Source organism: Strix uralensis, chromosome 3, assembly GCF_047716275.1.
Source record: "Strix uralensis isolate ZFMK-TIS-50842 chromosome 3, bStrUra1, whole genome shotgun sequence".
Classification (NCBI taxonomy): Eukaryota; Metazoa; Chordata; class Aves; order Strigiformes; family Strigidae; genus Strix; species Strix uralensis.
Window position 1 is genome coordinate 33,480,285 of NC_133974.1, and position 23,220 is coordinate 33,503,504.

Here is a 23,220-nt window from a genome sequence, read left to right on the forward strand (position 1 = left end):
ACATACTTAAGGCTTCCCAAATCTACCGGGGGAAAAAAAAAAAAACCACCCGCTGAAAGAGATGCTCGAGAATAAATTACTCCACTGTGGTATCTGTTAAATCCACAAGATGGAGCCATTTCAGTTCCATCTATGCTGCATCTCAGACACCTAACTGCTGTCAGAAGAAAACCCAGTAGATACATGCTTCAGTAGATATATGAAGAAGACAGCAAAATTCCCTTCGTGGGAATACACCCAGGAAGCCATCATTCCTTTCTTGCCCAGCCTGGTGAGTTATCAGGATCCCTGATGGATTACACATCCCTTGTGTAAGTACTCACCAGTATGACAAACACTCTAGGCTCTCCTCAAAAGAGGATTTTAAAAATCTAGGGGGATAAAACTACAAATTTCTCCTCTACTCTCTCTTCCTCATGCCCTTCTTGTAAGATCTTGATCAGAAGTAAACACTCTCTAACTTGCACTTTGCTTAGCCCCAAAGTCACACAGGCCACTGAGAACACAAAAGTGTAGTTTGTGATGGTCAGCCTCAGTTTCCTGTAGGCAGAACTGTTGATATGTTAGTGTCATAGCGCAATAACAATCCCACTCTTCAGAGATCCTGAAATAAAAGAATGCTTTCAGCTCAAATCTTTTTCTTATGTGACATACAAGCTCCTGCTCACCTTTCACATCAAAGCTATCACTTTGTTATTTCAAAAAAAATTTAAAAAAAAGAATCTGGGACATAAATACTTCTGCTTTCACAGACATCACAGCCTTGCTGCCAGCTTTTTCACAGCGTAAAGATTACAGGCGGCGTGCAGCCACTGCACTGAGCCTCCTTTCTATACAACACCTACTGTACAAAGAATACATTCATTTCCTTAAAAAAAAAAAAAAAAAATTAGTTGGCCAGAAAACCACTGCAGAATGATGCTTCCCTTTTATGGAGCTTAGAATTCAGGACATTAATTCCTTTCCAAAGCTAACTCATTTTAATATTGACTGTATTCAAAATTTAAACAGAAGAAATGCTGTTGGAACTCATTCAATTTAACTGTGATAAAGAGCTCAGCTCATTATTTGTATTTTCTTTCTTAAATCAGAAAATCATCTATCTGATCTACTAGATCTCTGTATTTCTGTAGCAGCGCTATTCATTATACTTACAGCTCCCTTTGCTCCTGGTAATCCCATATCACCCTAAGCAGAAATAAGACAAACTATATCAAAAGAGGTATCTGTTATCAAAGACATTACAAATGCAGTAAACTTGACGTGATTTTTTTCACTACTAAAAAAAAAGTTCACATATTTAGTTGATTTAGACAAAATTGCACTTCAAATGAATAAAACTTGGAAATAAAACTTAAATTTCAGACTTTTTTTGTAAAATTCCTTTCTCAAATCATTTCTGTAAGGTGCAAATAAGAAAGCATGTTTACTATAATTGGTTTTGTACTGCTTATTTTAGAATTAGACACATGGCTCTAACCTCTCAAACCACAGTTACAGCATAGGAAGATCTTAGATATTCGATTGCTTGGAAGCCTTTAGAGGAAGCATTACTGAATCAGGATTTTCTAGTCTGACAGAATTACAGATATTTTACAGTGTTGTGGTAGCCCTGACAAAACTGTAACAGAAACCAAGCAATTGTCTACCCAATGTGCTATGAAGAAGCCAAATCCCTAGAAGTTCCTGTTCCCAACAACCTGGCTCCTGGCTTGAACAACCCTGAGATCCCTCTATTGCTTGACTGAGAACAGCAGTCCCACTACTCAGAAGTTTTTATTTTTCCCTCTGAATTTAAAAAAAAAAAAAAAGTTTAAAATCTTGTAATCACCTATGAAATAGAAAAACCCTTCTTCTTTGGTGTTTTCGTATTACTCTTTGACAGATTTCTGAAAACTGTATTTTCCGAGTTCCTAGATGTCATTGGTGAAATAATTGGTTTCTAAAGGTCAGAAAGGCCACCTTGGCTGTTAATGGATATGCCGTAAGTGAAATAGAAATAACAACTGTTACCGGTTTAAAAACAGACTAACTGGCAGCACACTTAAACAACTCATAGTGTTGCTTCCTGGGAATCTGTGTCATGCTGGTGAAGCTGAATTACTGGACATCTAGCTTACTAGGGCTGTTAATCAGCTTTAAAAGCCTTTCAGAATTGCAGTGTAGGAAAAAAGTGCTCATTCCCAGCACACAACCTGGCTACCATTTTTTTAAACTGAGAGCAGTTTACTTCCTTTTGAAAGATGAAGTTCTGGCTTTGCTGGGTGGGGCCCCATAGGAGCTGCTGAACTAGCCTCTTTCTGTAGGAAAACAAATCCTTTTTACCCAAGGGCACATGACCCAGGCATTACCCATGTGAATCCACAACATGCCACACTCCTGTGGTGCATACATGTATCTATTCCTCCAGCAATATGACAGTGCCACAGCCTCTCCCCAGATCATCTTCCCTCTCCCTAGCAGCCAGTTGCTACATCTTACTTCCAAATATAAAGGCAATACAAAATATTTCCATCAAGTATGAATTATTAAGGATATTTATTATCTGTGCTCCTGTTTCACCTGAATTAAACTACCTCCTCATCTTCACTGCCTCAAACACCAAGAATCAATGTATGTGTGTGTATGCATATATATATTTATACATAAACACTTAGTGTATCTCTACATATGTGTGTGTGTGTGTATATACACACACACATCCTGCCTTCAAGGCAGCCTGTACCATGCTACACACCTAACAGACTATGCGGATTTCTGAGTGCTTTCAAAACAGCAGGAATGGCATGACCAGGCCAACAACTGAAATGTAACTTTCAGTGATCAAACCATATGCCTGAAGCACTCCAACAATATTCCAACAATACAATTTATGACAACAAAATATTAGATCAGATGAAGAGAAAATAACGCCTTACCAAGTCACCCTTTTCTCCTCCATCTCCTTCTGCTCCAGGTGCACCCTGTATCAAAAAAGACATACTGTCAGCCTTCAGATTTAGTCAACATAATGTACTGCAATATTTGGTAGTGTGACTTGAAAGTACCATGATCTCTAATACGACTTACTTGTTCACCCTTAGGTCCTGGTTCACCCACTGAACCCTAAGAGGTTAAAGATTAAAAAAAAAAAAAAAATCAGAATTTGAAACTGCAGGTTCAAAAGCATACTGAATTATTTTCAATCCTCCCTACCATCTAGCATTAATGCAAGAGACCTTTAAAGCTGAAAATTTTTAGGAATGACAATGAAAGCACTTAAATCTTACTATATAATTAAGGTGACAGACTGAAGACAACAAATAGCATGGAACATAGAATCCACTGACACACTGGATGGTACAGATTCTGACTGTCAAACAGTGGATCTTCCCTTTACATGGCAGATGCTCTTGCAGCTGCTACAATTCTGCTCTGCAAATTGGTTACAAGTTTTAAGTAAAAAATCCAGTAAGTGTATCACTATTTCTAGCCCTATTAAATATTCCATATTGCTGCAGGCCATACCAGCCCTGCTAACATGGGATAAGTACAGACATCCACAAATTCAGTCACAATCTGGCCTTGCTTGCTGTTTAATTCTCAATGTTTTTTAGCAGAACTGTCTCTAGAATTTTGATCATTACAGTCAAAGCTGAATGGCTTGTATCTTAAAGTTGATATTCCTTTTTTAAAAAAAACATTATTGTTCTTCATCTTAGAATCCTGTACCAAAACGTACCTGTGTGGACAGGCACAAACCAAAGAGGAATAAAGTAATGACCTGATTAATTTCAAATTTATGTAATTTGTCTCTATAAATTTTTCATTTGTAGAACAGTGTTAAGAAAATCTTAGTATTTGTATTCTGTTAGAAAACCAATCACTCCATCCTTAAATGTTCTTTGCAGTCTGTGCATATTAAAATATATACATTCCAAAAGAACTATAACAGTGCATAAATTTTTTTTTTGAAACAGACGGAGATACAGCATTTTCTCTCCAATTTCAGAGATCCATTTAATTCACATAAGATACAGGCACACAAACCAGTGTAACATCTACAATTTAATGAACTCAGATTTGTTCTCATGTTCCTGAGGACGAAGAGCCAATACTAAATTATCCACAAAGCTAAGCAGTGGAAATCACAGACCCATTTAACATTCCAACTTTGTCAAAGCTGAAACTATTTTGTCTGAAGTGTTCCCAAATCGTGTCTTATTAAGGTTTTCCAATTACTCACATAAAAAGACATCAATTTCCAACCTAACATCATTTGGGGGGTTCTTTTTCTCTACTTACTCTTCTTTAGAGCAACAAAACAGACAATAAATAAGGTTGAGGTGGGAGAAGCTTTTGCTTTTGTGAAACTTGGCCTATAACATAAAAATCACAGCTGAAACTATCTGAATCTATTATACATTGACTCCCAAAATTTCAATGGAGGCAATAGGGTAAGATGCCAAAATATGAAAATATCCACTTTTTTGACCTACTGCTTATCTATTTGTAAAAATCCGTCTCAAACCATGCCCAGGAACTGTTTGCAGAACTGCCAGTCAGCACCAGCCAAAACTGTACCAGGGGTTACACTGACTTTTTAACAATATAAAGGATCGTGTTGCAGTGCCAAGGTCTGGGTCTTAGCCTGGTGCTGTTCAATTTACTAAAACAGACAGAACCAGTGTGTCTGAAACCAATTCAAAATATGTGAATCAGAAACAGTGTAAGTGGTGAATGTTGGGGTTTGGCCATTATCTGTAACATATCTGCGTAACCACTGCAAGATTCTCTGAACCATGATCCATTGTTGTAACTCTGTTTTGTATTGTGATCTCTGCTATAATATGTCAGGTGTTGATGGATGCACTCAACTCCTTGACCAAACTAGTAGCAGCCTTGTTAAGGCTCCAAAGGAAGTAAAGGCCTAGGTCACAACCAGCCCAATAACGTCTCTACTTCTGACCTGTTCTCTGAAAACCCACGCAGGAACAGGGTGACGTGGTGAGCATAGATGCATATGGGCTTAGAAACTGGAACACCGAACATGCAATTAACATGTAAATAGCAGGTGGTTCTTCCTAGACTCATTTGTCAGGGAACAAAGAAAGTTGTGGGTACAAGGAGTCGCATGCCCACCTTTTCCATACTTGACTATGAGCCAACCACTTCATTCCATAAATATGACAGCCTGAGTGAGCCTTTTTCAAGCTCTCTCTGCTAAGCAATTGGCTCGCAGTGATGAACTCACCTTGAGATGGGACACCTCTCAAGGTTCCTCCTCGAGGCTGAGACACCCCTTACCAACTGCAGATCTTTGGTAAGTGACCAGTATCGCACATAACCTTGCGTTATAGTGCACTAAGATTTTGTATTGGTAACTTTGATTTTGCATTGGTAACTGAATCATTATTATATCCTCTGCAGTAAATAACAGTGTGAACCTTGCCATCAAACTTTGTTAAGCTTCTTATAATATCGTATTTCAATAAAAACACTTTTGCTGATACCTTTGGCAGTGGTTGTTTAAGTGGTCAAAATGGGGCGCATGTGACAAGATGCCAGCAGATAGTACCTAATATCTAACAGCTTTGGGATCAAGAATGACTGCTGAAATATGGGGTTTTGTGAATTCTACTTGGCTTCTAGTTTCACATCAACTCTTATCATGCACGTATGGGCTTCACAACAGAACTTTATAGGATCCCTCTGTACAAAATCATGAAGTTTTGAAATCAGGAAGGGAAGAAAGGTTACTTCAGTCTGGAACTTACCGGTAGCAGTGACTGACCCAAAGACTAGGGTTAACAGGCTACAGAGATACCTATTTCCAAACCCTCACAAGGATTTTTGGCTCTGTGTAAGACAGATGCAGTTGCAAGTTGAATAGGGAAGAGAAAGGACAGAGTGGCACAATGCTCTCCAGACTTGTGCCTTGGAATACAAACTGCACATCAGTGCTACTGGTAAAGCTGCAGCCGTGTTAAGCCTGCCCCAGAAAATTCACTCCAGCCTCTATGCAACTGAAGAAAAAAAAATTTATCAAGGATACAAGTGGACACTTGTCTCAAAACAGGAAAGCTAAAAAGCAATCACAGGATGAGATAATTGCATAGGTTTTTGAACTTTAAGGTATTTGGACAGGGCATTAAACTGACCCTAGGATTTTAAAAACGCTCCAGGCATAAGGTACTGTCATCTGCCAGTTAGATAAACAGAAACCTCCTGGCTGTAGCCTGAATCTCACTGGGTCTGTTTACAGCATCTACATTCTGCTCTTATCCCAGAGGTCCAGACCCTTTATATGGTAATACCAATGAGGAAAATCAGGCATCTTTGGAGGGAGATTGTCAGCACTGCAACAAATACTAGTTATTTTCCTTCCAGATTTGCTTCCTCAGATACCTTCAATCTCCCTCTGGAGAAGTCTAACGTATGAAAAATCTAATAAAAGATCTAATAAAACATAATCTAATTATATTATATATAAAATATAATCTAATAATACAATCTAATAAAAAGAGACTGCCTTATGTCAATACTTACATTTGACTAGAAACATATGTTCCTGATCTCAACATTAAAAAGCACCAAAAAACACAACAAAGACTTAGAAACTTGGTTTTAAATACCTGAGCAGCTTTTTAAAGCTGCCAAAACCAACTGCAAGCCCTACCTAGCCACCCTACAGTGTATACTGGGAGCATACCAGGGGCAGGATTCCTCCGCTCAACCAAAGACATCTACAGCAGTGATACCTCAGCTGACTAACAGTCCTATACTTCCTTGATTGTCAGTGGGAAGTCAGAGGTACTTCACAAGTGCAATTCATTTAATACTGAAGTAAATGCCTCAAGTAAGAAGGATGAAACACAAAGCAGAACTGACTATTTCTGTAACAAAGGTATCTGAAGTTTGGTGAGTGAATTCCATACTGTGTAGCCTCCTATAAGCAACAGAAGATAATGAACATTTTTGGCTTTATATACTCTCTTCACTGACATTTATTCAGCAAAGCAAGATACCTTCTGCAAGTATGTGAGATCTCCAGGACCCACTTCTTCCCTCCTAACAAATTACTAGAAGAGGTACTTATATCCTGCAATTGTGTGTGTATGCATAGGTGTCTCAATAGCTGCATTTCCACAGAGGTCCTAAGACATATGTAAAAGGCATTGTATCTACTGTAGACCAGCGCTGAAGTTCCAAAGCATTTTAGTGACGAGAAACCCTGACTTACAATTTCAGAACTGGCTGAGTCAATGATGTGCAATATGAGTTAGGCCTTTAAATTCTTCAGACTCCAAAAAAGGAAATATTTATGCCAGTAATCTTAATTTAGTCCCGTAAGTAACACTGGCAAGACCTTTTGCTGTACATTTTATGAGCTACAAGCAGTTAACGGGCACCTAGAGCACAGCTTTTAAGCAGTTAGCAGATCTATATACAAAACAAGAAACCAGACATTAATTCATGTAAAAACAGAAAACAATTCTGAAATTATTGTATTTACTCCTAATGTCAAACTTCAGTCTGTATATATGTATGCATTTCTTACCCGGTCACCCTTACCACCAGGTAAGCCTGGAGGACCTGGCAGTCCAGGGAGTCCAATATCACCCTGGGGGCCCTGTGAAAATAAGTCAAGTATGTAAACTTACACGATCTGTTTTAGAATGAACAAGTAAGGGTCATATCCTGACAAGCTGATGGGGCAGAATCTTAATCTCAGAACAGTCCTAAATTGATGGAAGAGGATTATCTGATGAAAATAGAGCTGATCCAAAATACAGCCCTTTAAACAGTGTCTTATTATGATTTTATTGCTGACAAACGACAGAAATGGTTTACAGGGCTTTCCACCCTCCAATCCTTCGACAACAGTCTGGTTCTCTAAAACATACTTCCTAAGATCTTGCACTCTGTGATTTGCACATTCCTCTGTAACAGCAGGCTCTTTCAACCAAGACCTCCCCCAGCTATGCTCCTGACTGGTACTGTGTAAATACTGATGGAGCACTGGTAAAAGGTGGCATTCATAATCTGTTCCATTCATTAGTTTCGCATAGCTGTTAGCAGAAAGCCAGTCTTTCACTGCTCCTGTTTCCCAAGTACACGCAGCCCACACAGGAGTGTGCAACCCAAGTTCGCACATTACAGGATTTATGGGTTTTTTTCAATAGAAGAAGTCCCACACATCTCCATATACTTTAAAACAGCATTTTCTAATATTAGCACAGTCACAGAGGACTGAAACTCAACTATCACTTGTTTCAATGTTATTTTCAGTTCCCTGCATGGATAAATGGGTAAATATACTTCCAGATGATACCATAGCTCCTTGAAAGTAAACATGAGCACTGAATATGGAAATAAACTGCTTACCCATTTCCCTGGTAAACCTGGAGGACCCGCAGGACCTGGCTCCCCTCTGCTACCCTTATAGGAAATAGAAGGACATCATTACTTCCTGAAATATTTCCTGTGAACAGGGAATAAAGTATGATTTTTTTTTCTTAATGTTTAGTGAATGACACTACTTAGCAGTTACCTTTAATCAAGACTTCTGTTTATTAGTGCAAAAATATAACATGTATTAAAAACAGTGAGACTTCCTGAGATATGTAAACATTTTAGTTAACAATGGCCTACAATGGTTCAACTAATTCATTCTGCTGGGTGATTATGCACAGTCAAGTCCCCCTCATGGGATCACACCTGAGAGTTACCTGTCACAAACACATTTACTTCACTAAGACAACTCTGACATGTATGCTTAGCTTTAGGCTTCTGCTTAGTTCCATCAACTGAACTCCCACATGACCACATACTTAAAAGCCCATGACCCCACATGAACAACGGACAACTATGAAAAGTGCGTGCGTAAAAGAAGTCACGTTTAACAAACTCACTTAGGTTAAAAACAAGTCTAGGCTGTTGTGAAGGGTAACCTTTCAAAATCCCTATTCATAATAGTGATAAGTATAAATATACTTTTTACTAGAATTTTACTTTATATCTTCACTTCAGATATGTTTATCCATTCAGATAATCATATTCACATTAGCATTTTAACCCATCTCTCAATGCAGCCATTTGATTATATACTCTGGGTAAACCTGACATTGAGTCAAATTTTCAAAGAGTCTAAACAATTTTTGAACTAAAGTACCTTTCTCAAAAGGGTTTTTCTCTTATGATCAAACCTTTCAGAACAGCTCAATAAGTTTTATACATATACTCTTACCTGTACACATATATACCTTTACAGATAAATTTAAACACTGACCCAACACAAGCCTAAGTCTCATTTGAGACACTTTTCTTACTTCCACTGTGTGAATACAAAGGGGTACTTGCTATAAAAGCAAGATATAGCATTTAAGATCATAAAATATCAACAATTGAAGCTATTAAATATGTAAGTAGATAACCTGTTATATATATAACTTAAAAATTTTCAGATAAAAGCAGATCTAAGCATTCTAGTGCTGTATACAACAGATGATTTTAAATATAGGTATTTTCTTCATAATAAGAAAAATATTGTGAAATGTTGTGACAATAAAAGGATATGGCAGGCATGGCCTTTTACACCAGGTCATAAATGCAATGACAACTTCTCACACAAGCTTAGGAAAACTAACTCTACAATTCAAGAAATAATTAGGTATCCTGGAGAGATCAGAGACTAAACATAAACAGATTTTTCCATTCATTTCCTTCAAAATATCCTATGGTGTTAAAATCACTACCCTTTGAAAGCACTTTGTATAATTTCTAGAAGCTTTTTTATGTTAAAAAAAAAAATCAGAAGACAAAAGCCCCCCAGAATCACCTTCTATTTTACTTTAAATGCAAAAAAATCTTTTGTCAAATACACATTACAGCCACTTTTTCAAACACCAATGCTTTTCTAAGGTGGTAAAAAAGGTTAGTATACAGAAAGCCAGAACACAAAAGGACAGTATTTCCCATAAACACTGACATTGTAAGGACAGATTACTTCAAACTATGAGCCACCGCTGCAAGATCTGCAGGAGTTGTGTTTTAGCAAGTAAGAGGGGAACTGGAGCCCAAAGAACAATCAGGAATTCCATTGGCCCAGGGCATAACTTAAAAGACTGTAAAGCTTCCTCCAAGTTATACCTGACTGAAATGGCGCTGGAATAGGATTTAAATTGAGCTAGTTACTCTTAGTTCCCTTCACAGGGGATGAAGAAAAAAAAGGTATCTTGAAATATCCTCATGTAAACATTTAAAATACATCACCAGTCATGTCCTAGAAGCATCTACATTTTCCTACAGCCTATAAGAGGATTTCTGTAATAACTGGTTCAGGTGTTGACATCTGTACTTGGCCAGATGAAACCTTCCACTGTGCTCTAAATTACACATAGGCAATAAACAGAACAGAAGGCAGTTTGGCCATGTCCTCAGCTACCTTTCTTACACAGCAGCCCTACATATGACACAGTCCATAGTTGCAGGCCACTCACAAATCAATGGGCATGTTGCACCGGATTTAACAACAACAACAACAACAAAAAAAAAAAAAAGACCAGAATTTGTGTTTTATGCGATTTCTTCAAAATTCCTACTTTTCTTAGAAGTGGAACACTTGAAGAGGGAAAGTAGCTACTCTTTGGAGTAGCTGGGAGTGAGCTGGAAGAGACTGGCTTGCACCCATGCTGGTAAACTTTCTGGGCCTACAATGAAGGGAGGAAGCACACAGACTATTGCTGCAAATGGCTCCTGAAGTACTCCAAAGCTTGGCCACTGCCTAGAGATCCTTTCAGTCAATGACATTAGACAGTGTGGACCAAAAGCACATCCAGGACTGCTCCAGGACTTTAGCAGTATAGATAATTGATTTCTGTTAAGTATACTATCACTTAGCATGTGAGAACTGCTGAGGACAGAGTCATTCTCCCAAAGGACAGCAGGGCAGGTAGGTAGGGTGTGAAATGGCAGTACAGCACCGCAATACTGAACAATGGCAGGATGCAGCCCTTCCACAGTTGATGTGCTGGACTGTGATTACAACAAAATCTGCCTTCCCTTTGTTCCAAGGCAGGATTGCTGGACCACTCAATACATCTAAATGAAGATTTAATGTCTCTCTCACAGTCCTGTTAGATCTATATTTAGCCTTTGAATGTAACATAGGTAAGGGGACATTACAGGATTTACAGTAGACCTTCCTTTAGGTTGTCTGGGATGGTTTTCATCCTCACTGAAATTTTGAAGACTTCATTCTTTTGTAGAATGCCCACAAGCAGTTACAGAATGCGTTCTCATGCAAAAAAAAGTTTCTTTCACTAGTTTACTCATTTTCTGTTGATCAATTGAGTGGAACAATAATAAGAATGAGAATATGCCCCAGGTAATTTGCATCTCACTTTAGCTGCCCAGATAATCAAAACACTAATTAAAATCTCCTGACAGGTAATTCCCAGTGTATACTGTAATAAAAAACTCTCCTTAAGAAATTTGTTTTTATAATGTATGTCATACCAATTTTAGTATATTCAATAGCAGTGCCATAGAGAATTAAATCTGTGCAGAACAAAAAAGAAGAAACAAAGCACATTTTGGAATGAACTTTTTTTAAACTTAGTATTCCAAAGTCTTTTGCAAAATGTAACTCATTCATCAATTATATGCTCATGAGACTTTAACTTGTAATTTTTTTTCACCCAAAATCTCAGAGGAATTATTAATTTAAATTCAAGGTTTTATCCATGGAAGCATCAACAGGACTCTCCCTTTGACCTTCAGTAGAGTAATAAAAACCATCCAAATATATAAACTATTATTTGCTAGAAGAGTAAATATACAGCAAACTTTCTCTGTGATTTTAGATGTACCTTTGCACCTTTCTCAGAGTAATAATTGCACTGCTCAGGATAATGGTTAAGAGACAGGTCTAGCCTGAAATGTACCTTTCTCTTAACTGTGTTATGCCTTGGGCACAAGCAGCAGCCCAATAGCTGCTGTTCTCTTCAAGGGTGATACTGTGGCCGAGTATAAAGGACAGAGACCTTTCATACTGGCTGCGTCTATAGTGTTAACTGAAGTCTAGGACAGCTTTAGTACACTAACTCCATAACAAGGCCATTTTTTGCCAAGGTTACTGTCTACACTGCTTAGGAAAAGCCAACATTGGGATACCTGCTGACATCCAGAGGTCCTGCATGCCCAAGGTCAAAGGAGGCTGTGTTGGAGGTGGAGGGGTAATGGGTGAGATAGAAGACAGGAATCTGATTATGCACTTCGGAAAGACAGGGTAGATAGTACGAGAACTGGAGAGGCTTGGAGATACTAACCAGGTTTGGCTGGGTTATGTAGTCTGTGAGTGAGAGAGAAGAAAGTGCTACTCTGTACAAACCATGCTGAAGAATTGTGCAAGGTCAGAAAGCTTAGTCACATCCATCTAGAGGCTTAGGTTTACTGGATAAGAACTGTACCTGGCAGGATGGAAATCCACTTTGTTCTTTTGATTCTGATATAGACTGTGCATTGCAACCCCTTTAGCTGTATCTTAAATGTAAACTATGACTCATCATTTGTGGCACACCTCTGAAATTATATATACATAACACATCCACTAATGCCTAAACATATCATATAAACTGAGGCAAAGACATTTCATCCTACCACACTACCAGTACCACTACACCATTACCAGCTATGGAAAATGACCCATTACTTCAGTTGGATTAATGAAAAAAGAATATGATGGAAAAACTAGATTTTATTTATAATTGTTAGGGTAACCAAAGATACATTTCAGGGTAAGACAAAAATATCTTTAAAGACTCAGAAAATTATTTAGCTGAAAGTAATTTAAGATGCTGAAAACAGTATTCTCATCTAACCAGGCTGTCTGACATTTTAGTACCAAATCCAAGGTACTCTCTAGGCTCCCTCTTTATAATGAGCAGTGAGACAAAGGCACCTCCAGAGAGCAAGTCAGCCCAACCAACCAGGGTCCCTCAGAATTCTCTCAGAGGGGGCTACGGTATCAAATCTTAGGCAGCTAGATACTTAACCTCTGTTGCTAATGTTAGGAAAACATGTATTCCATCCTAAATCCTTAACAACATATATATGCTGGCCTGCATATACATCAAGTTTGCTCAATTTGCTAGGCGAGTATTGAACTTTAAGTTAAATGATTACTTAAATGCTTCAAGCTCTCTTTTCACTGCAAAACCACAGGATGGGATCCATGTTCTCCAAATCAGCTATTTAACCTTTAAATTGCTAAAGAAAAACAAGGGATGAAAAAAACAGGGGTAGTGTCAGTATTTCCTCCAGACACAATATAAAAAATTAAATCTTACTAAATCTCAGCAAATATGAAAGAAAATGGCTAAGCAGCTTAGGGAGCATGGCTAAATTCCACTGATTAGGAATGACACTCCTGTGTTTGAGAATTGCTTCTTTTGGGCCACCTGCCATGATGACTGGCTTTGAAAGGTTTAAATCACAAATGAGTTTGTTAATTACTTGGATTGGCTAGCATAACATGAAGCAAACATAAGGTTAACCAACAAAACAATTATGAGTGGAATGGAGAATATGTTTGATTTAGAAAGAAAAAAGACAAATTTCCAGGTTGCTCCAGTTGTTTTTTCTGTTTTACTGAACAGATGAATAGTAAACTAAATAAACAAAACTTTTTTTTCTGCTCAGGTTTCAACTTAAGTTTTCTAAGGAAAAGCAATGATAGACAAAAATGGCACTTTTGAAAGTAATTTTCTCCTAGGGATATTTGTCGGCAGTGAGGTAAGAGTCTCCCAACGCATGAGTTTGCCGATTTTTAATTAGAGCTACTTATCTTGTTTTCAACTATTTAATATCTTCCCTGTGAAACTGTAAATGTTTACAGAGTTGCAAAAGGCCAAAATTCGAATCTGCTGCTTAGTAACAATACTGTTCCAACTACATTCCAACAGTTGTTTAATAACAAAAGTAACATTGAAATAACATGCTTTATGCCAGAGGATACTACAGACTATTTGGTAAACAGTATAGAAGTATTAATTTGTCCCACAGAGTCACTGATGATTGCTTAATAGCGCTCCATTGTGTAACTCCTCAAAAAACTTCACACTCTCAAAAAGATGTTTTTTGCAAGTAGCTAAAGCTGAAGTGTCAGGCGATTTTATATAGCACAAATGTGGGCATGTTGTTTTTCCCTGGCGCAGATACCAGCCTGCTGTCCATATCAGCAGAGTCAGTCTTGTTACCCCCCTGCAAACCTTCACTGGAGGTCCTTTCTACAGTTCTGCCCCTCCCGGAGCTACCAGCCATGCTGTCTTTCCCCAGTAGTGACATGAAGAACAGGGGTAAGTGGAATGGGAAAGTGAAGAGGATCTCTCATGTGGCTGCTGCCACGCAGCAAGACATTAAGGGACTGAAGTTCTCCATATCCTGTAAAACATCAAGGTTTTTTTCCAACTTCAAGGAAGAAGCCCAGCCCCTCTTACTTCTACATGAGTCTTCTATACCAAGAGTGAAATGGAACAAGGGGTAAGAGAAAGAAAAGAACCTAAGTGAGCACTAAAGAATATAATTCAAAACAGGAAGGAAAAGGACAAGAAAAATACCCAAATAGTAACCATAAAATCCTCAGGCTTTGAAAGTGTTTGGTTATAAAACTTTGGTCAAAAACTATCAAATGTTAAAGCTCTGAGAAAATTTCAAAATCTGAAAAAAATCCAGAAATACTCAAAAGAAAAATTCTCTTTAGAGCAATTGTAAAAACTTTTCTCAACTTATTTTTAAAGTTTTTAGTTTAGAAGTTTGAAAATCATGGCGTGTAGAATTATTTAACCTGTAGGGGTTTTTTTTCCTGGAAACATAAGGGCAGAGTCTTAAAAGCTGAGGCTCAAATATATTTACTACATGTTATGTGCTGCAGAAGAAAGAGGAAACACTCTTTATTCTGCCCTGAAAATAAATGAAAACTCAACTTGGGCCAAAGCTCACTAAGGTTTAATAATTCCAACCCTGTGTCCTTACTGAACAAAAAATCCAGATCATTCCAGTTTTTTGTGTAGAAGTAATGTTTTTTCCAGTGTTCCCAAAAAGAAAACAGAAAGCCATTCCAGTCATGTGCTGCCTGTAGTCTTGAGCAGAAGGAAGCTACACAGTTACTATTCAAGGCTCTTTATATCTTTAAAGAAACTATTGATGAGAAGTAGATTACTGTTTACTGTTCTACATGCAAACTTACTTTATTATCAATAATCTACTACCCTTCTCCATTTTGTATTGACCAAAAGTTTTTTCTTTCTATGCTTTTGTACTAATGTTCACATGTTTTCCAAAATGAGTGCACTTGGTAAAGACAGAGAAAATAAAGACAAGATATCCAGATGTCTTGCTGGCCTCTAGAATGATAAACAGAAAAATCATTGCATTTACTCTGCATTAAGTACTTCTGTCTGACTACAGGGTTACTAATAATTAACCTTGCGTGTCAACCCCTGTTCTATGGACTGCTGATTTTGTAAATTCATGTTCACATTGAAAGGATTAAAAGCATAGTTTAGCAGATTACAGTGCATTATCAGAGCGAGCAATTACTTTGGCCTGATTCAATTACAATTCCTACTGCATACAAAATGTCAGCTCAAGAAGAACAGGGCTGAAAACTTCTTCTAGTGCACCCAACATTTTTAAACACAAACAAGAAAAATAAATGTTTGCAAGCTGGGTATATGGGGGGCTGAAAATACCTGTATCCCATCCTAGTAAGTGTATGCTCATATAACCCCTTTTTTATATCATTCATAGGCAGCTGTGGACACAGCACTCATACAAAGATTCGGTTTAAAATAAATGTGATCTCATGAATTAATGCATCTAGCACACGATAACGCAAACCACAGAAGGAAATGAAATCTGTTACCTGTCTGACTGCTGCTGTATGTTTAAGAGTTAATTCAGAAAAGATATTCCTGACCCACAAAATACCCTTATAAATATATCCCTATCAGTAACTCTCTAAGCCCTGTATGAGCATAACCATACAGCTCCGTGAGTAAAACTGTTATGTCACTGTATGATAGCAGAAGCTCAGAAAATTCCAGGAAAGTATTCCTAGGGTATCCGTGGCAAGAGAGAAGCTTGCAAAAGCAATTGGTTACAGAGCCTAGAGCCTTGTCAGTGTCATCAGACTGAATTTTGGTATATGAAAATTTTCTTCAAATCACTGACCCTCTCACCCCTCACAGAAAGATTAGCAGCAAAGTGAAATTAGATCAGCCTTATGTAACTTCAATCCGTGCCAGGTCCACTCTAGAGGGAATCAGAAATGTGCACAGCAGAAACTCTAGTACCCCAAGCATGCCTCAGGAACAGTTGTCCTTTGTCTTCAACACTGAGCCTTTGCAAATGCCATCAGTTCCCTTTCCTTAGCACATTTATTTCCTGCAGCAAGCTACCTGCCCAGCAACAATTTCTCCAGTCTTATGAATCTTTCTAGCATTAAGGAAAATCTCCAGCAAAAGAAACTAAAATATCAGTGTTTCCAAGTAGAGATAAATGCTATACTTCACATCACTATAGCTACATTGATAATGTCAACCAGAAAGGGCCAAGGCACAGGCTCGAGCAGCATCCCAGCATCATCCATGATAAATGGTTAGTCTCAGGTGGACTTCCCTAGATAATGCCCAAGAAGTTTTGGGAACAGCAAGAGACTGTTCCCCACATGCAACTTGATTGCATCCAGCCTGCTCTTAGACATCAGGGGGTGTTAAGGGAGTTTAGCAGTATGAAGACAAACCACTCTGTGCCAGTTGACCAAGGGGGCTGAGGACAGTCTCTAGCCATTTTCTTTACTCAGCAGGACAGACAGGTACCTTTCCTTCCTAACTTGCTTCACTGTTCACATTATGTGCAATAGAGATAGGTCCTAGCCAAAAGAATTCATGTTCCAAATAGTCCAAAGTTCAAAATCTTGTAATATACTGCTAAGCCTTGTAATACACAGCACAAGCTTCTTTAAGAGGCTGAAACAGTTAAAGAAAAGAGCAAGTGATCTACTGACAAGTAGTGAATTTAAACTTTTCAATGCCAGTGGTGGGAGTTCACTGTTGCAGTGGAAGAACAGGAGTTTGATTCCAGCTTTTTGTCACAAACCATCCTCATTCCCTCTATTTGGGCTTTTACTCAGCACATTTAAAAACACATACCAGAAGAATATAAACAAAGGTTTAAAATTTAATTTGTCAAAAAAGCCAGAAAAAGTCATAGGACGTGTGCTTCTGGATTTCTCTATGTGATAATGCACATTCACCTGTTACAGAAGGGGGTTAAAGAACACTTATTATTTACCTTAAAAAATAGCACTTGTGCTGAATAATATTTTTACCTCATGATTAGCTTCAGCAGCCATAACTTTAGACACTACAATATTACATACACTCAGTTAGAAATTTATTCAATACTTACTGGTGGTCCCCGGGGTCCTGTTGGACCTGCTTCTCCCTCCGGCCCCTGTTGACCCTGTTTGGGGGATAGGAAGAACGCAACAAATTTGAAAAGTGATTTTTTGCACAATGCGAAAAACTTTTCATTTTTCTAGATCTTTTGAATAAGATTAATCATCTTACCGGTTTCCCAGAATTTCCCATCAAACCCGGCACCCCAGGGGGACCTCTATTGCCCTGTTGGACAAAAGATGAAAAATATTAGCCAAGCCAATGGTTTACTGTTCCATTTTAAAATAAGTAAATCAATAAGGTCTAAAAAAAAATACACCTGTATTCATTTTTGACTTCCACCTTTATTTTGGTTTTCATTTATCTTTCACCTAATTCCTTCTACCTAATTTTTCAAGTCAGATTTCAGTTCTTTTGTTGTTTACATACTGACAAATCCCAAATAGACTTGGTTATTGCTCCCAAATCACAGAAGGATAATATCATTCCATGTAATTTCAGAAGAAATTCAAGTCTCAATCTAGTTTTCTTTTTCAATTACTTTAAACTCAAACGTTATTGTCTGAAACATTCCATACTCTCAATCATAAAATACTTTTTTAAACTTAATAAGAATTGATGCTGCAATTTGGTGGTACGTAAATAGAGATGACAATGTCTGAGTCAGTCAACTTAGGGCAACTGTAAATATTATTCTTATTACGAGATCCCTCATTTCAAATTGTAGCGAGGTACCCATGTCACATGCCTCCTTTAGCAATCACTTCCACAAATTTAAGAAGAAATGGCCTTTTTAAGGTATTATCATGAAAACCACATCATGTAGCAAAAGAATCATAAAAAAGCACAGGACTAGAGTTGATAAAAGAATGTATTTAATTCTTTCAGCCAAAGGCTTGTCTCTTACCACAACAAAGTTAATATAATTTCACTGCATACTATAGAACTTGATAAGCACAAATACAGTATTGTAAGAAAGTCAACACTCAGGATGATTTACCTTTGGGCCAGGAATGCCTTTCACACCTGGAGAGCCTGGTAAACCCTGAAAAAAATAACATTTACAGTGTTTATTTGTTGATAAGGGGATTGGAAATGGTGTTAAAAAACATCTCTCTCATGTTAAAGTATTTCTAGTACTTTTACTTCATAGGGAGGCACTTTTATCCAGTAACGGACCAAGCTTGAATTCTTTCCATTTACAAAGTAACAGATAAGGAGTATTATTCCTACTTCATAAATTGGCAAAAGGAGCACAGAAAAGTGAGGAGTTACGGCTTTTACTGGCTTAGATTAGAAATAGATTCTTTGTCCCAGTACACTGCCACTGGAGGTAGAGAGTTTAACAGATACTTTTTGTATACATTTCATCCCCTCCTCACTTCTGTGCAACAGCTCATAACACATATACTTTTACCAAATCTTCTTTCAAGCTTAAGAGCTCACTTTGTATTACAAATTTACTTCCTATTCTGTTTTAATACAGCTCCTTCACTATATCCTCACAGCGATTACTCTTATAGCATACCGTTTCAAAGAAGTTTCTGTTTAGCTTTCGACAATTGGTACAGTTTTCAAACTTATTCATGTGCAAGGATTACCTTCTAAACGTCCATAAAGCAATACTGATTCCCTATAACTTCACCACAGGGGAAAACTAGAAAACTCCGCTCCCCCCCCACCCCCCCAAAAGAAGCATCAATGTGATGCATTCCAGATGTTCTGAGCCAGCAGAGTATCAAAAGGAGATGATTGTTCATCTAAGGTATGTTAGACTAGCTGGCCGGTTCTTCCAGCTCACCTTGGGAATAGGTTTGGCCCTAGTCAATACCATGAGACCAGCTCTAATTGTGGGGTCACACCATAATATCCACAGGGTCTCAGATATGAGAAACCCTAAAAAAGTTGCATGCTGGCCACAAAGTGAGACCGAGTGCCTCACTACGGTACTGTGAGGAAATTTAGGCTTTTGTGCAAAAGTTTTGGATATACATAGCAGAATTTCCCCTTGCATTACACATACTCTTCCTGGGCCTTTTGCTTAGGTTTTCACTTAAATTACTCCAACATCAGCATCACACTAACCTATATTTGGCCTTTCTGTGGTTTGAACTGAGCCTAACTTTCAAAGGTAAAATACCAGATACTTACTGGCAGTCCCTGAAGCCCTGCATCACCTGGAGCTCCCGGTTTTCCTGGTTCACCCTGAAAAACATTTTAAGTTGCAATTTATGCAAATCAAACAAAAGGGAAAATTTTATTTCTGGAACACAGAGCTGGAGTACTTTTAGATCTGTAGGAAGGAAAGTTCATTCAATTACCCTAGTAATGTGCATAAAGCCACGGGCAGCAGCATGAGAAAAAGCCACAAATGAGTGAACAAATCTAGGACACTGCCAAGGCTCAGATATATGCCAACCGTGCCTTACTTTTGCTCCAGGCATTCCAGGGATCCCTTCCCGACCATCGACTCCTGGTAAGCCCTTGAAGGAAAAAAAAAAAAAAAAAAAAATTAAGAAAATTAATGTTTTGGAGAGATTTCACCCAAGCACTCTGATATACAAATTAGCATGACATGAAGCAATTGAAGAAATTAAATATACATACAGACTCTCCTTTAGGCCCAGGGAGACCATTTATTCCTCTTGTACCTTGAGGGCCCTAAAAATAATAATAATTTTTAAAAATGAAAATAAACACATTGAAATGACAGACAGGAAGAGTATCAACACATACTCATTCAGATATGCATTACTTTGAGAGTACCAATTATGCTGTATGTTTATATGCTGTAAGTAACCACTGTTTGCAAGTCAACACAAGTTGAAATTTGTCTGTGCTCACCCTTTCTCCCTTTGGACCTGCCTCTCCCAGTGGACCCCTCTGTCCTTGATCCCCCTACAGGAAAAAAAAAAAAAAAAAATTCTAGCAATAAAACCAGAATAAACTTACTTGCATTTACTAGCTAAAACCTCCAGTAAATCAGCAACAGTACAACTCACGCTTGGTCAAAGCAGACATCTTAAACTCATACTTTATTTAAAAATGCAGTTTCTTAAAAATGCAGCTGACAACTGCATCTTAAGAAAGCACAGCTCAAGCCATCCCCTAGGAACCCAGAAGTGTCTATGCAAAGGATGTTGCATTCATTCTTCAACCCATAGAGTTACTGGCTTTCCAAGTATAAAATCCAGTTGGGGGGGCAGGGAGCAGGAAAGAAGTTAAAAAAACAAAACAAAACAAAACAAAAAAAACAAAGCCACCCAAACAAAAGGGCACAAATTGCCCTGTACAGGTTTTGTTCTAATGAATGACTATTTTCCAGTTTAAACACTGAAAAACTCCAAGCCATCCTAATGCACAGTAGCACGCAGAATGAAGAGGTAACAATAACATACTAAGAGGCTAAAATGTCTTCATCTACCCCATAATTCCTTGGGGACAGTAAGAGATTCTGGACTTGATATCACTGTCATATCATTTATTGACCTGTGAGGAATCAATAGCATTGGATCGATCAGAGGCTTTTCTGATTTACAGCCACATAGTATCTAACTGAGTAGACCCTGGGAAGTGTTTGGCTAACACACACTCTACTTACAGGAGCACCAGGAAGACCTTGGGGACCAGGCTCACCATCAAGCCCACGAGCTCCCTACAAAACAAGTAGATAACACAAGACATCAAAATGAAGTGCTAAAACACTAACAACTTAGGCTCCCTCCTGGTTTGCTGGGAGCTGCAAATTCTGTACAGCTGAAGTTTTTTATAGGTCTGATTTAAAAAAAAAAAAAAAAAATCACAAAGGAATTTTGGCAAACTTTTTTTTTTAATCTATCTTGGTTTTTTGTGGAGTTATGAAAGCCAATATTTTTTAACTCTGGAAAAAATGACATTCAGTTCATTCTCTAAAAGAATCGTATTGAACAGTGAGGAGGTAGACCTTTTCACGCTACTTCAGAAAATGTCTGTCTTTTCCTTCACCACATAATAGAATAGCATCAGAATGTGAAGAGAAATCATCAAGTGCAGTGCAGCTATTTTTATCACATATGTTTCAAGGAAACAATGCAACTGCTACCCTGTAAGTAATTCTAAATGGAGAGAAAAAAAACATTTTCAAAAAGATTTACAGAGAATAAGGAACTCCTTTGTCAAACAGAAGTAATAAATATTTCAAATAGACAAAACAAAAATGTAGGCACAAAAATGTAGGTAGGTAACTATCAAGAATTAGAAGAGACAAAGAAGGCCAGAAAAGCAAAGTAAGACAGTAATAGCTTAGTAAATGTGTCCAAGAGGTTAGGAACGAACTCATGAGAAGATTCATAATCAGGACAAATTTGATGTTATTTCTGAACATAGACAATCACAGAATAAGTGTTCCATTGTTTCATTTCTGGAGAAGGAGACAATGGCATGATTGCTACATTTTACTCCTTCCAGAAATTTTTACCGTATAGATTTAGCAAGATCATAAGAATAGAAATGTAATAGTGAGGTTTGAAATAACAGTTAGAAACACTTTGATGAACAGCAGGAAAATTACCCAGCAAAGTTAGAGCCCGTATAAACATGAATCCCACTGGCAGCAATTTAAGACACAAAAGATGCAAGAGACAGAAAGGATGGAAAAGAACAAACTCTCAATAAAAACTCCTGACAAAAACTGGGACAGTGGAAGCAAAAGGCTTCAGGAAGATGCAAATCACAAGAGAAACTACTTAATAAATTTTAGCTTTAAATAAAACATGCTATAGTTTATAACTGCTATAACTTGCTATCTTGCTTACTACCTACTTGCATACATGCCAAACTACTATAAATCCAACGATCAGAGGGAAAGGTGTGAACAGTATGTGTACGTTGTTCATCAGAAGGACCAAACTGCCCTTCTTCCTAACCAGAAGTACAGTAGCTATGGAAATACAGCTGGCAGGAGAGAGAAAATGCAGGGGGGGAAAGGAAAAATTTAAATAAGCTTTAAAAACATTCAGGGGTGTACATTTTCTTATCCAGGCCATTTTATGGAAAGAAAGATTAATACTCACTTTGGTACCTTTAGGTCCCATTATACCAGTTATACCTCTGATACCCAGGATGCCCTGAAAATGAAAAGCATATTCAAATTATGCTTAAATATTTTCATCAGAACTGTCCTAGTTTTCAGACAGAAGACTCAGAGTTCTACATGCTTTCTTTATGCTATTTTACTATTTTCTTACTATAAAAGGAGAAATCCAGCTACTTTTGTATTAGAATATTTAATTTATATGGTAATTTGATATTTTATTAATTTAAGACTTTTTAAAAGAATAACAAAACTATCAGGTTGAGTTATGCAACCACAAATATGCCTTAAGGACTGAAAAACCCCACTGATTTCTATTCTTGATTACTACAGACTTGACGCATTCTCCCTGTGCAGCCTGTGTGAGAGGAACACATGAAGGCCAGATTTGCAAAAGTCCTAAGTTGTCTTAAGTGGGGTATAGGACAGATGCAGGAGAAAGGTACCATCAGAGTTTATGAACTCTAGAGACAGACAAAATGGGGAAGGTTTTTAAGAATACAAGTGCTAAGTTTATACGCCCATCACACCTGAGAGGCTGGACTGAGTAGACATCCTAGTATAGCAGGATGTATCATAACTATCATCCCTTCCCTTCAAAATACAGTCTCATAGGAAATTTGGCTGCAATTTTATGCTCTTCGTGAGAGACTGAAACTACATGACATGTCTCCTCTCTGCAGAGATCAAACCCTCAGCCATAAC

General features: G+C 37.8%; 1 protein-coding gene across 3 annotated transcripts in view; it reads right to left on the bottom strand.

Annotated features, from left to right (window-relative positions):
• COL9A1 (collagen type IX alpha 1 chain) overlaps positions 1–23,220 on the bottom strand; it is a 73,985-nt gene that overhangs the window by 8,801 nt on the left and 41,964 nt on the right. For all 3 annotated transcript variants that reach the window (XM_074861813.1, XM_074861816.1, XM_074861814.1), the window contains 14 exons: positions 22,496–22,549; positions 21,046–21,099; positions 20,289–20,342; positions 20,052–20,105; positions 19,874–19,927; positions 19,596–19,649; positions 18,445–18,489; positions 17,616–17,669; positions 17,455–17,508; positions 8,368–8,421; positions 7,541–7,612; positions 3,070–3,105; positions 2,919–2,963; positions 1,156–1,188 (listed from right to left, as the gene is read on the bottom strand). In XM_074861813.1, coding sequence (XP_074717914.1) covers positions 1,156–1,188; positions 2,919–2,963; positions 3,070–3,105; positions 7,541–7,612; positions 8,368–8,421; positions 17,455–17,508; positions 17,616–17,669; positions 18,445–18,489; positions 19,596–19,649; positions 19,874–19,927; positions 20,052–20,105; positions 20,289–20,342; positions 21,046–21,099; positions 22,496–22,549 — 717 coding nt within the window. The remainder of the gene's footprint in view (positions 1–1,155; positions 1,189–2,918; positions 2,964–3,069; positions 3,106–7,540; positions 7,613–8,367; positions 8,422–17,454; positions 17,509–17,615; positions 17,670–18,444; positions 18,490–19,595; positions 19,650–19,873; positions 19,928–20,051; positions 20,106–20,288; positions 20,343–21,045; positions 21,100–22,495; positions 22,550–23,220) is intronic.